Source organism: Cannabis sativa, chromosome 4 (genome assembly GCF_029168945.1).
Source record: "Cannabis sativa cultivar Pink pepper isolate KNU-18-1 chromosome 4, ASM2916894v1, whole genome shotgun sequence".
Classification (NCBI taxonomy): domain Eukaryota; kingdom Viridiplantae; phylum Streptophyta; class Magnoliopsida; order Rosales; family Cannabaceae; genus Cannabis; species Cannabis sativa.
The window spans coordinates 77,531,619-77,545,356 of NC_083604.1; the positions used below are offsets into that span (position 1 = coordinate 77,531,619).

At 33.1% G+C, this 13,738-nt stretch overlaps 2 protein-coding genes across 2 annotated transcripts; both read left to right on the plus strand.

Annotated features, from left to right (window-relative positions):
* LOC115715008 (AAA-ATPase At3g50940) lies at positions 1–2,921 on the plus strand. Its single transcript, XM_030643787.2, has 2 exons — positions 1–1,367; positions 2,039–2,921. The coding sequence occupies exons 1-2, from the start codon at positions 330–332 to the stop codon at positions 2,675–2,677; spliced, it is 1,677 nt and encodes a 558-aa protein (XP_030499647.2). The 5' UTR covers positions 1–329; the 3' UTR covers positions 2,678–2,921.
* A 3,596-nt stretch (positions 2,922–6,517) lies between these two features.
* Positions 6,518–8,725, plus strand: LOC115715131 (protein HYPER-SENSITIVITY-RELATED 4). The gene is made up of 2 exons (XM_030643944.2): positions 6,518–7,701; positions 7,791–8,725. The coding sequence occupies exons 1-2, from the start codon at positions 6,721–6,723 to the stop codon at positions 8,187–8,189; spliced, it is 1,380 nt and encodes a 459-aa protein (XP_030499804.2). The 5' UTR covers positions 6,518–6,720; the 3' UTR covers positions 8,190–8,725.
* The last annotated feature ends 5,013 nt before the right edge of the window (positions 8,726–13,738 follow it).

Consider the following 13,738-nt stretch of genomic DNA (forward strand, 5'->3'; position numbering starts at 1 on the left):
GTACTAGGATAATCATAACATGGACCCTTGTTTTTCCTCTTCACAGAAATAGTTGTCGTTTTAACTAAACTCCGACAGAAATAGTTGTCGTTTAAACTAAACGACACAAAAACAATCCTTACAGCTGAGTAGTCTTCTCAATAGAATAATAAAGTGAGATTTTCTGAGAAGTTTACAAAGTCAACCAAGTCAAACCATAATAATCACACTCTTGTTGTTCCTTCTTTCTCCAAAATCCATATAAATATACATATATAAATCCAAACACTCCGATTCTTCGTTACCACCATTAACCCAAACACTCTTAGTCTTACAATCACCATTAATCCATGGCTGATTCTTCTTCTTCTTCCTCATCCGAAACCAACCTCACAACGGCCAAGACATTTCTGTCCACGGCGGCCTCAGTGGCCGCGACGGCAATGCTTGTACGGACACTAGTCAACGATTTCATGCCCGATGAATTCCAAGACCTATTGTTCTCTGGCATAAGGAATTTCTTCAATCGGTTTTCGTCGCAGATGACTATGGTGCTCGACGAGTTCGATGGTCTGGTCAACAATCAAATCTACGAAGCAGCGGAGGTTTATTTAGGTGGGAAAGTCTCACCATCGACGCAGAGACTCAAAGTGAGTAAACCAGAGAAGGAGAAGAACTTCACTATCGCCATGGAAAGAGGCGAAACCATTGTTGATTTCTTTAATGGCGTTAAATTTACTTGGATTTTGGTCTGTAGACAAGTCGAATCGAAAAATTTCCATAACCCTCGAGATCTGAATTCCACTCTCAGATCGGAAGTTCGATCGTTTGAATTGAGCTTTCATAAGAGAAATCTTGATTTGGTTCTTAATTCTTATTTGCCTCACATTTTGGCTGAATCGAAATCAGCCAAACAGGAGAAGAAAACCCTCAAGATCTTCACCGTTGACTACGAGAATATCTACTGTAACATCGCCGATGCTTGGATGCCGACGAATCTCGATCATCCGGCGACGTTTGAGACTCTGGCTCTTGATTCGGAGATCAAGAACTTCATTCTTGATGATCTTGAGAAATTCGTGAGAAGAAAGGATTATTACAGAAAAGTTGGGAAAGCTTGGAAGAGAGGCTACCTATTGTACGGACCGCCTGGGACTGGAAAATCGAGCTTGATTGCGGCCATGGCTAACTATTTGAATTTTGATGTTTATGATTTGGAACTTTCTGAGCTTCAGGTTAATTCGGATCTTAGGAAATTGCTTATTGCAATGGCGAACAGGTCCATATTGGTGGTTGAAGATATCGATTGCTCTGTCAATTTTGAAGATCGGAACAAGACTGTGGCAGAGTCTTCAAGTACTTCTCCAACTGGGTCTACTGAGAAAAAGGTTACATTTCTGTTTCTGCCATTAATGATCTTGAATGACATTTCATTCATGATAACTTTAATGCTTTATGTTTGGATGTTATTTTGGTGGGAAATGAAAAAAATAAAGTAAAAAAAGGAATAGAAACTGTGGAAAATAGAAAAAGATTGAACTTTTGTCTTCCTTTTTTATACCAAACATTAAAATTGATTTTATTTTATTTTTCTTTTCCCACTAAAATTTTAGGAAAAGATTTTCATTTAGTATTTATTTTCATTCTAATTAATTAGTTTAATGCTCTGTTATTGTGTGAGTCAATAAAATTGTAGTTTTATATTTTTCTAAGCTGAATTGATTGAAAGTGTAGGCACAGCACAACCCCATTCATTAATCACTAGTAACATTTAAATCAGCTTCCACTATCAAGATTCTATTTGGCCTTTTCACGTTTTCTTTTTTTCTCTTATCATTGGTTCTTTCACCTTTCCTATATGATCACATTTTTCATGCCCTTTCAACTTGATGTGCTCTATTCAATTTTGGCTCCATTGAGTGACCAATGAATTTGTACTTTTTGTGACAATTTATGTATCACGAGAAATAGTTAACAACAGACAGGGCCATGTCCCACTTGTCCTTTTTCCTTTCCTTAATCAACTTCTTTTAATGATGTTACGTACTAATCTCCACAGGTGACTCTGTCTGGTTTGTTGAATTTCATAGACGGTTTGTGGTCAAGCTGCGGCGACGAGCGCATCATAATATTCACTACCAACCACAAAGAGCGACTTGACCCGGCCTTGCTGAGGCCAGGTCGAATGGACGTTCATGTCCACATGTCTTACTGCACCCCAGGTGGGTTCAAATTGCTTGCCTCGAACTACCTCGGGATCAAACACCATTTTTTGTTCGAGGAGATCGAGCAGCAACTTGAATCTGCTGAAGTTACACCTGCAGAAGTGGCTGAGGAGCTCATAAAAAGTGACGACCCTGAAGTTGCCTTGAAAGGTCTTGTTGGGTTTCTCAAAGTGAAGAAGAAGGAAAGTGAAGAAGCTAAGCTGAAGAAGGAAAAAGATGAAGAGGAAAAAAAAGGTATTAGTGGTAAGAAAGATTCGGAAGCTAAGGAATTAGAGAATGGTAAAGTAGTTAAGGGTGAAGAAGGAGATTTAAGTGAAGAGCTTGTAAAGGGTGGCCAACTTGAAGTTGCCTTACAAGGTATTGTTGATTTGCTCAAAGTGAGAAAGAAGGTAGTGAAGAAGGAAAAACCAAGAGAAGACGCTTGTAAGGAGAATGGGAAAGCCAATGATGTTGAAAGTGATGAAGAAGTGTGAAGAGTTGTTGATATAGGACTATGGTATAAGGTGATGATGATAATGTCGAAAAAAGTAAGAATTTTACATAAAGTAAGAATCTTTTTTCATAACTACCTAGGAAATAAACACATTGATCTGCAATGATGCTCTTTAATATAGTATGTATTAGAGCCCCCAATACTATATAAGCATATGTATGTACTATATTAGTCGACATTTTATGTTTGAATATTAATGATGCCTAACACAAATTACTCTAAAATCTTCTTTGGATCACAATTAACATGTTGGAAATGTGTAGATTTTGATGAATAAGTTTGTATATAAACTTAAATTTGTATGGAGACTTCTATAGTAGAAAACAAATATAAGGCACATATGGCATATTCAGTTAGGACATCTACAATGGGAGACCACATTTATTGTTGTGCAAATTTTTAAATATTATATTTTAATTAAAAGTAACCAATCACAAATAAGATAGATAAAAAAAATAAAGCATCAACTGTAAGATTTGTTAATGATATTTTGGTTGAAAAATCAAATGTGGGCTAACAACAAAATCAAATGTGGGCTAACGACAAATTACAAACAGTTCTTTTATAGCTTGTCTTTTTGGATATCAAGTTAGAATTTGGTAAGGTGTGGTTTAAGATGCATGAGATTCTATTTCAAAATTAATTGACGATGGAATGAGTAGTCCATTAGCAATGTAAGATTTTCGTGTTATGTTATAGTCATGTCGACACATTTAATAATTATGTCGTATCATAATTGTGTTGACACGATAACACGAATTAATTTTCATATATTATATAAAAAAAATCACAACTTTTGTATTTACAATGATAATCGTGTTATCGTATCGTGTTCGTATTCATGTCGCGTGATCTACTAATTAATCGTGTCGTGTTTGAGGTCTCGACACGTTTAATAAATGTGTCATGTTCGTGTTTGAGGTTTTGACACGCTTAATAAATGTGTCGTGTTCATGTTTAGCTTAATCGTGTCATGTCATAAACGTGTCGACACGAACACAACACGATAACACGAATTGTAATGCAAAGGGTGCTGGAGAGCTAACACCATATTCTCTACCCTTAAGGAGCATTCTAAGATTTTAGCTTTCTACCATGAACATATATGATTTTTGCTCTATAGACATACGATCATTAACATATACCAATTCTCAGAGTTTCTTAAATTTAATTTGCGTCATATTATTCCTAGACCAAACAAATGGTGAATACCAAGGCCTTTCTCAAACCGGACAATATTGAAGATATTTACGAAAATGCTGTTGCTGTACAAACTAAGAATCAGTAAGCACTCCAACATATGTTCCACAATTTGACCACCACTTGGCCACCTCGTGGGCATCACCTAGGTTGTATCGTACCATCTTGGTCGGCACGCTACACACGACAAGCCTGAAAGCACGGCACGTTAGCACGGATAGATTAACTCGAAAGAGTGACACATTAAAAGTAATAATTTAATAATAATAAATATTTATTTATCAATTAAAATGAGAATAATATTCAAATTCTAATAATTATAATTATTTTTTTATAAGAATGTGTGTTAACTATTATTGAAAAAAGATATAAAAGCAATTAAAACTATAAAATATGCATATATTTAAGTAATTAGCTCATTAATTGTAATAATGATGTAAAAATATAACGCTTGAATTTGAGCCCATATAAGAAAACGAGTCGACGTGAATAAAATACGACACGAATTCGAGTACAATACGAACGACACTACTCATATTTTTTTATAGCACAACATAATACGACCTATATTTTTTAGGGAAATTTACATGTGGCACCTTAATTTACATGTAATTTACAAATTTAACGTTGATTTTCTAATTAGAAATAATAGCTTGTGATTTAACGTTTATATATAATATTGATGACGTTTTCCTTAAATCACGTGAGATTCCTTTTATTCTACTACATATTACTTCAATTATTCACACACTATTTATTAAAAGTATTTTAAACAACATAACACAATCTAAAAATGAAAATATACTTTTAAAAGTAACTCATGAAAAAATTAAATGTTACACATATAGGATATTTTTATTTTAAAATAGATCATTTTTAAATAGTAACCAATTGATATCTTATCGACATCTCATAACAAATTGGTCTTAAAAATATGCATTATTTATATAAAAAAATATATATTATATTATACTATATGTCAACTATAAGTTTCTACAATAAACTTAGTTACTAAAATATATCTTAAATAATATTATGAAATCATAATATAATTTTTAATTAACAATTACTAATTTAGATATTTACAAATCTCACTAATAAACTATGTAAGTTATTTTATTTTATTGTAACACATTAGTTTCTTAAATAAATTTGAAAGTAACACAAATATTGCTAAAAAGAAGAAAGTAGTGTGAAAGATTCTTAAACAACATAATATAATTTAAAAATAAACATGTAATTCTAAAAGTAACTAAATAAAAAAGTAACCAAAATGTATATGAAATCATTTTTATGTAGATATTTTCATGAAAAGATAATTCATTAGTATCTTATTGATCTTTTAAGTAACTAAAATGTTTTCTCTTTATGCAAAAAAAAAAAAAATATATATATATATATATATATATTTTTGTATATATAAAAAATAACTTATTGGCATCATAAACAACTAATTATTAAATAAATATGTTATAAATTTTAGCTATAAACTATGTGATAAATTCCTTATATGGTATCTTTGAGTAATTATCAAAGTTACACTATAAAATAAACTTGTTTAAATATTACATTGTAACTTTTAAATCAAAAATAATAAAATAGTTTCTAATAACTTTTGGAAATTAGTTAGTATAATAAATTTTGTTAAGTCATTTAGTTGCACTTTGAATATTAAGTAAAAAAAAAATTACTCTTTGATTTACTAAATATTAAAGAAATTAAAATGATGCTTTTGTTTTATTTTTTTATTGACAAAAAATATATGTTTCTCACATATTAAAATGATCATTTTAAAAAATGGATTGCAATAGTATTCTTTTGAGACAAAATAATTAGTAGTGTAATTAAAATTCTTTTTTAAAACAAAAAGAGATAAATAAATATTGGTTTTTTTTTAAAAAAAAAAAGGTCAAAATGTTAAGTGCAATGAGTCAAGTACATGCTTTAATTAATAGTATATAACTGAATACATATACACGGTATTCTTGCTGACATGGAATGTTATATAATAACTAATTATTTATATAATGTCATTTTTGTAAATAAATTGTTGATTATGTATATTATTAAAAAAATCCCTATTTTTTATAGAACAGCACGATACAACCTATATTTTTTAAGGCCCAACATGCAACAACCTATATTTTAAAAAGCCCAAAAAATATAAGTTGGGTAGCACAACACACACGTTTACAACTCTACCCTTATTCATACAAATAAATATAGATGAGCATTCCCTAAAATTTCTCTACTCTATCATTAAAAATATCTAATCAAAACTCTATTTTATCTAAGAAATTTATATTACACCATGCATCAATTTATTTATATTTTTATCTATGTCATTTAAAATATATTTATAATTAACAATAATAAAAATTATATATTAAGTAATATTTATTAAATTTTATATGTATGTATATTTTATTTTAATTTTACTCTTATAAGTAAATAGAATATATCATAAAAAATATTAAACAATTAAGCACTAAAACTAATAAATCTCCTTTTAGTTACATTTAGTTATTTAGTTAAGCAGCATTCATAGTTAAAATTATAAGTTATTTAGTTAAGCAGCATTCATAGCTTTGGGCACACGTTAACTTGCTCATCAATTTAGAATTTCATTATGTCAAAGTTCAAAGTTAAACGAAGAACAACAACACGGTCTTGCTGACCTGACCACTAAACAAGTCGAAAACACCATTCTTCTTTCGCAATCTTCACACTAGTTTACTCATCTCATCATCATCATCATCCTATATTTATAATGGAAAGCACGTACTCCAATTCATCCATTACTCTCTCTCAATTTTCTCATCAATGGCTGAAACCAATAATATGGCCAAAGCCAAGATGCTTTTTTCAACGGCGGCTTCAATGGCCGCCACGGCAATGGTGGTACGATCATTTATGAATGATTTCCTACCCCATCAATTCCATGACCTCCTATTCTCACGCATCGGCAATTTCTTCAATCGATTTTCGTCCCAGATGACTATGGTGATCGAAGAGTTCGATGGTTTCGTCAACAACGAAATCTACGAGGCTGCGGAGGTTTACCTGAGTGAGAAAATCTCTCCATCGACTCAGAGACTCAAAGTGAGTAAACCAGTGAAGGAGAAGAATATCACTATCGCTATGGAAAGAGGCGAAACCATTGTTGATTTCTTTAATGGAATCAAATTCACATGGGTTTTGGTCTGTTCACAATCCGAATCCCAAAATTTCAACTATATGAATTCCACGATTCGATCGGAAGTACGATGGTTCGAGCTTAAATTTCATAAGAAACATTTGAATTTGGTTCTGAAATCTTATCTGCCCCAAATTATTGCTGAATCAAAATTAGCCAAACAGGATAAGAAAACCCTCAAAATCTTTACGATTGAAAATACTTACGCAAATCTCGCCGATATTTGGATGCCAACGAATCTGGACCATCCATCGAATTTTGAGACTCTGGCTCTGGATTTGGAGACGAAGAACTTCATTATCAATGATCTTCAGAAGTTTTTGAAGAGAAAAGATTATTATAGAAAAGTTGGGAAAGCTTGGAAGAGAGGTTACTTGTTGTACGGACCACCTGGGACTGGTAAATCGAGCTTGATTGCTTCCATGGCTAACTACTTGAATTTTGATGTGTATGATTTGGAGCTTTCGAAGCTCAATTGCGATTCTGAACTTCGGAGAGCGCTCATTGCAATGGCGAACAGATCGATATTGGTGATTGAAGATATCGATTGTTCTGTCAATTTCGAAGATCGAAACAAGGCTGCAGTAACAGACTCTGAAGAGAATAAGGTTCGATTTCTTAGTACTAATCTTAATTAAGTGTTCTTTTTTATAAACACCATAAGTATTAATCTAAATTTTATGATAATTGTGTACAGGTGACTTTGTCTGGTTTGTTAAATTTCATAGATGGACTATGGTCATGTTGTGGGGACGAGCGTATCATAATATTTACTACTAATCACAAAGAGCGACTCGACCCGGCACTGGTGCGGCCGGGTCGCATGGATGTTCACATCCACATGTCTTACTGCACCCCTGATGGGTTCAAGGTGCTCGCCTCGAATTACCTTGGCATTAAACACCATGTGTTGTTTGAGGAGATCGAGCGGCAACTTGAACCCACTGAAGTTACCCCTGCTGAAGTAGCAGAGGTACTTATGAAGAGTGACAATAATCCTCAAGTTGCTTTAGAAGGTGTTATTGAATTTCTCAATGTGAAGAGAAAGGAAAATGAAGACGCTAAGTTGAAGAAAGAAAAAGAAGAGGGGAAATAGGATAGAAAAGGAATTAGATGAAGGAAATAATTCCACAAAGTATAAGACTAAGAGGTCAAGCCTGTCCCGGCCAAAAATTAAAATTTATTTTGAAAAAGTACATAAATTAATCTTGGTCAGCCTGGACAATTGATGTAGTAATCCCATGCTGGGGAGTTGGGGGTCATGTGTTCAAACTCGTGTTATCTTGACAAAGAGTAAAAAGAAGAGGTCTTAAATGTGAAAGTTCTACCTGCGAATGAGAAAAGGGAAAAACTGTAAAATAGGGAGGGGTAAATTGTGAAAAAGATAATTCTAAGGGCAAATAAAAATAAAATAAGCAAGCAACAGCTTCCACAGTTGATTAATAAGTGCCTCCACTAGTGCTGCTCCTAAGGTTTTAGTAAACATTTTTGAGGGGGATTTGAGCTCTCATGGTGGACCCATATAAAAGCAAGAAATGAGAAAAAAAAATATGTAGATGTATTTCAATTAATTACAATATACATTTGTAATTAAAAGTGATAAATATTAATAAAAATTCAAATTCCATCAAAGTTATTTTTAATTTTAACATTTAAAGTTTATTTTTAGTCTCATTAACAAAAAAACAGAGTATGCCTCCCCCGACATTAATTCTGAATCTGATACTGGTACTAGTACTAGTCCCCTCTCATTTTTCTTAAGAAAAATGCTGAAGTTGGTGAAGAGGTTGTAAAGGGTGACTACCTTGTAAGGCATTGTTGATTTGGTGGGAAAACCAAGTGGACAAGGACTATGTAGGCTATGGTAAGTTGATGAGAAAAAACAAAAATGTATGAAACATAGGAATTACGAACAATAATTTCTTTTACAGCTAACATTGCATAAAAAGTGTAGTAAACAACTTTATTAGACAGCTCAACGCTTATTAATTCGGATTAATCTGTGAAAGTAAATATCAATTACTTTCATATATATTGTATTTTAAATTTTACTATTTTTTTTTTTTTTTCAATTAAAACAAAAAGAAATAGATAAGGGAATCATAAGAGGATTTCCCTCCCCTTGAAACAAACCAGTCATATGGCTAGAAATTCTAACTTTCTGGCTAGTCCATCCGCAACAAAGTTGAAGTTTCTGATAATGAAAAAGAATAATATTAGAGTCGGAAACTACATCCAATAAATCTAAAACCAATAAATATAAATTCAAAAAACTCCAATCCGGAGGATGAGTTTTCTAAGCCAACAATATAGCGTCAACATTTATCTTGATTTGATTATGATCTTAAGGCTTTACCCAAATCTAGTCATCATCTTATGCCACACCACTAGACAATGGTGTATAGTCATCCTTTATTTGGGTATTTTTTTCGATGTTCAAGATACAACATTTCTAAATTAACCAATAATCACATCATTCACACTTGGAATCTTCTTGTTCCAAACAATTTCATTTTGAGCTCGCCAGGTAGTCCAACATATCACAACCACCATGTCTTGCTTCTCCTTCCCTACCAATTCTCCAACCTATATAATAGAGTATGTATTAGAGCCCCCAATACTATATAAGCATATGTACTATATTAGTCGACATTTTATGTTTGAATGTTAATGATGCCTGTTAAATTAGATCCCCTGTCATACTTATTATTACAGTTTTACAGATTAGAGAAGAAATACAAATAAATGGACTCGATCCTAGGTGGCTTCGCCTCTAGTGGATCAAGATCTAGTAGTTAGTTACAACCGAAATTGTAACTAACTCCTAAACCTTAATCAACCCTAAACTACAACTATAAAAGCAGACCAGAGACTTACCAATCTCTCAGTTGAGAGATACCAGAAGCCAGATTCCAAGATCTGGAAGCCAAGCTCCAAAAGTTGTTGTTCCAGTGTTCATGCAAAGAAAAGAAAAGAGAGTCAGTGAGTGAGAATAGAAAAATAATAGAGAGATAAACACAGAAAAACAAAAGAGAGAACATATCAGAAATACCAGTCGATTTGTGACTTGGATTTCTCACCTGATGTAAGATTTCTTCGAATATAGTGCAGATCTGAGGTCGATCTTCAAGGCAAGCTCATCAGAGGACGTACCCCTAAATTTCTAGGGCGAACCTCTATAATTTCTGGTGTTTGTTTCTTTCTAACTCTACTGTTTGGCTTGATCTTTGTGTGTGTGTGTGTGTGTGTATGTTTTATGGTATTTCTGGGGTTATTTCTGGGTGAGATCGATCAAGAGATCGAGAAAGATCTCTGGTTCTAGGGTTTGAGAACCAGAGAGAAAGGAGAGAAATAGAGAGAGAGTTTGAGAACTCTCGAAGGTTCGAAGTGGCAAATGAGCTAGGGTTAGCTCTGATTGAACTTGGTTTTGTTCAAGAGAGAACGACAAATCGTTTATGCAAAATGATCTGTCGTGCAGGAAGGAAACGACAAGTTTCTTTGTCGTTTGGATTTGTTTTAAATTGAACCTTTTTGGGACAATTTTGTCCCTGTCGTTTTAACCAATTACTTGAGTTGGTGTAGGGCAATCTTGGAATTTCACCAAGAAAATTCCTACAATGCCTAACACAAATTACTCTAAAATCTTATTCTAAAAAAAAAAAAAATTACTCTAAAATCTTCTTTGCATCACAATTAACGTATCGGAAATTTGTAGATTTTGATGAATAAGTTTGTATATAAACTTAAATTTGTAGGGAGACTTCTATACTATAGTGGAAAACAAATATAAGGCACTTATGGCATATTCAGATAGGGGATGATCTACAATGGAAGACCACATTTAATGTTGTCCAAATTTTTAAATTTAATTAAAAGTAATCAATCACAAATAAGATAAATAAAATAATTAAAAAGCATCAACGGTGCTTATTTTCGTTGAAAAATCAATCTGGGACCTATTTTATTAATGACCAGCCTCTAGACAATTTTTATTAGAATTGCTTAAAATTAATTGATAAGGTGAAAAATATTTCATTTATCTTATATATAGTATTTATTTTTACACATTAGTAATGTGTAATTAATTCTAATAAAAAAATAATTGAAAAAATTAAAGTGTATTGTTGAATTTGAAAATATTCCCCAATTTTCATCCAAAATCTATAAATGTTTTTTTAATGTGCAAAAAGTTAATAATTGGTATTACTGCCAGATTAAATTGGCTTGCTATTTAATTATAATAATAATAATTAAATTTTTCCTAATATTAATATTTTTTAACTATTTGTTATGTGTAACTCAAATTATAATATGAACTAGGATTATTATTAAAGGATATTAAGAGTGTTTAACACTACTTGATGTAACCACCGGGGCCTTCGGCCCCAACGCTAGGTGTGTAGTCGCCACCTTTATCCCCCTAGGGCCGAAGCTAGGTGGTTGAGACCACCTGGAATGGCTTGCAAAGACAATGTTGATACTGCTCTTGATTCTGTTGGTAGGGTTTGTGGCCAAAATATTTATTTTCAAGCTTAATAATCATGTCTTTGAATTCTTATAAATTAGGACTTATTATTCAAGATATGATTGATATGCTTGTACTGATTTTCATATACATTAGCGGATGCTAATAATCAATGAAGTTTTTTGGCTTCGGCCTCTTCATTGTCTCATAAAAGATAAAAGAAAAAAAGTACTTGACATAGCAGTAGCAATAGCATATACTGCTATGAATATTTGCTCTTTAACCCATTAAGATGATTAACCACATGCAATATCTTAAAATTAGCTAGCAACTTAATTGTTTGTTTCTAATTTTACAAATATAATTTGTGCATCATGGTTAAATTTGTAGCAGCAATCATGAGATAACTTGTATTCTGCTAGATAATATTAGCATACATTGGTCTTAATAATAAATACATGCCTACTATATAACGAGTCTATTATATTTTATTTTAGAAAAATTCTAAAAAGAATAAAAAATACTACAGTAGTGTCTATTACAACACTAGTATGTATATCCTTATTTAATGCTGTAAATATGGCTTGGGCTTTTTGACACAGTACGAGCCCGAGAGACACGAGCGTGACCTGACATTAAAAAAAAATTACATTGCATACCTACTTTACTTTACTTATTTTAATTTTTATCTTTATTTCCATATCTTTAAGATATACTCATTTTTATAGATGAAGTCCCCATTATATTCCTTAAGTTAATGTAAATTATGTGCTACACATTTTTTTTTTTTGAAAAAAATTATGTGCTATACTTAAGTGGACAACCTAGTCACAAAAGTTGGTACATTTTAATGAAATATAATATGATGGTATTTTTGATTAATAGATACAAAAAAATTTTCCTTAACTTATCCTCATGAAAAATGTACTTAGGCACGACACGATACAAAAAAAATATGGGCTTAAGCATGATATGTCATGGTGTTGTAAATTGACATGACACGACACGAAAAAATATAGGCTTAGGCACGACACAACACGATGTCACATGCTCACCTTTTCAGGCATCGGAACACCCGTGCGATATATTTTCTTTAAGCCAATGTCAGCCTTCTAACCACCGAGTAACAATGGATTCCTTTTTTACGCGACCGTGTGCCTCATGCACACTTTTGACCCCTGAAAAATTCTTGTCGAGTCATGCTTGCAAGCATCCATGAGTGCATCCATGCATCGAGACTCTCTAGCCAAGATACTAGAACTATCCATAGGCTCTCACTATGGTAAGAAAAAATCCCAACACCGTCGCTCACCAAGTCATTCATGACCAAGATAGCATGTGTGGCAAGATACCAACACCAAATTGACGTGGCAACATCTCTAATCATGCCCCATGCGATACTGTCTGAACAATCTCCCTCATGGTCCAAGGACTTCCATACGTCCATGGTCCAATCCTCAAGGCACCATGCCTCCACGCATGTTGACAGGCCCTCAAGACAAGCCACCAAACTAGTAGCATACATCAGACCTCTGTCTCTTTCTAGCATAGTGCATCTGTTCCATGCACATATGCAAAACTAACCCACGAATAACTATCCGTGTATTATCTCGTGTTAACACTTGTGATCAAGGCGCACCACAAGGTCTCTCGGAGGATTAGGCCACGTTCCATGAAAGCGACATATTGTAAAGCCAATAAAAACATACCAGCTAACCTCTGGCGACATCTCTAGATGCACTACCGGGTCGGCCCGATAGTGGCCATGAGTATTCCGACTCACAGAGACATATGAGTCCTCTTGTGGTCCTCATATGCCCGCCCTACTAGTCATGTTGACTAGTAGTAACTCACTTAGCACCAAGATGTCAGGGGTGTTGGAGAGCTGACACCATATTCTCCACCCTTAAGGAGCATTCTAAGATTTTAGTCTTCTACTAAGAACATATATGATTTTTGCTCTATAGACATACGATCATCAACATATACCAATTCTCAGAGTTTCTTAAATTGTATTGCGTCATTGTATTCCTAGACCCAAATAAGTGATGAATACCAAGTCTTGTCCCAATCCAGACAATATTGAAGATATTTACGAAAATGACATTGTCGTACAAACTAAGAATCGGCATGCACACTAACATGCGACACCACTTGACCACCTCGTGGGCATCACCTAG

Bases quoted from the DNA above. Each gene is read 5' to 3' on its own strand.
- LOC115715131 (XM_030643944.2), top strand. From the start codon at position 6,721: ATGGCTGAAACCAATAATATGGCCAAAGCCAAGATGCTTTTTTCAACG. The intron at 7,702-7,790 runs GTTCGATTTCTT...AATTGTGTACAG, and splicing joins CAGACTCTGAAGAGAATAAG to GTGACTTTGTCTGGTTTGTT.
- LOC115715008 (XM_030643787.2), top strand. From the start codon at position 330: ATGGCTGATTCTTCTTCTTCTTCCTCATCCGAAACCAACCTCACAACG. The intron at 1,368-2,038 runs GTTACATTTCTG...TAATCTCCACAG, and splicing joins CTGGGTCTACTGAGAAAAAG to GTGACTCTGTCTGGTTTGTT.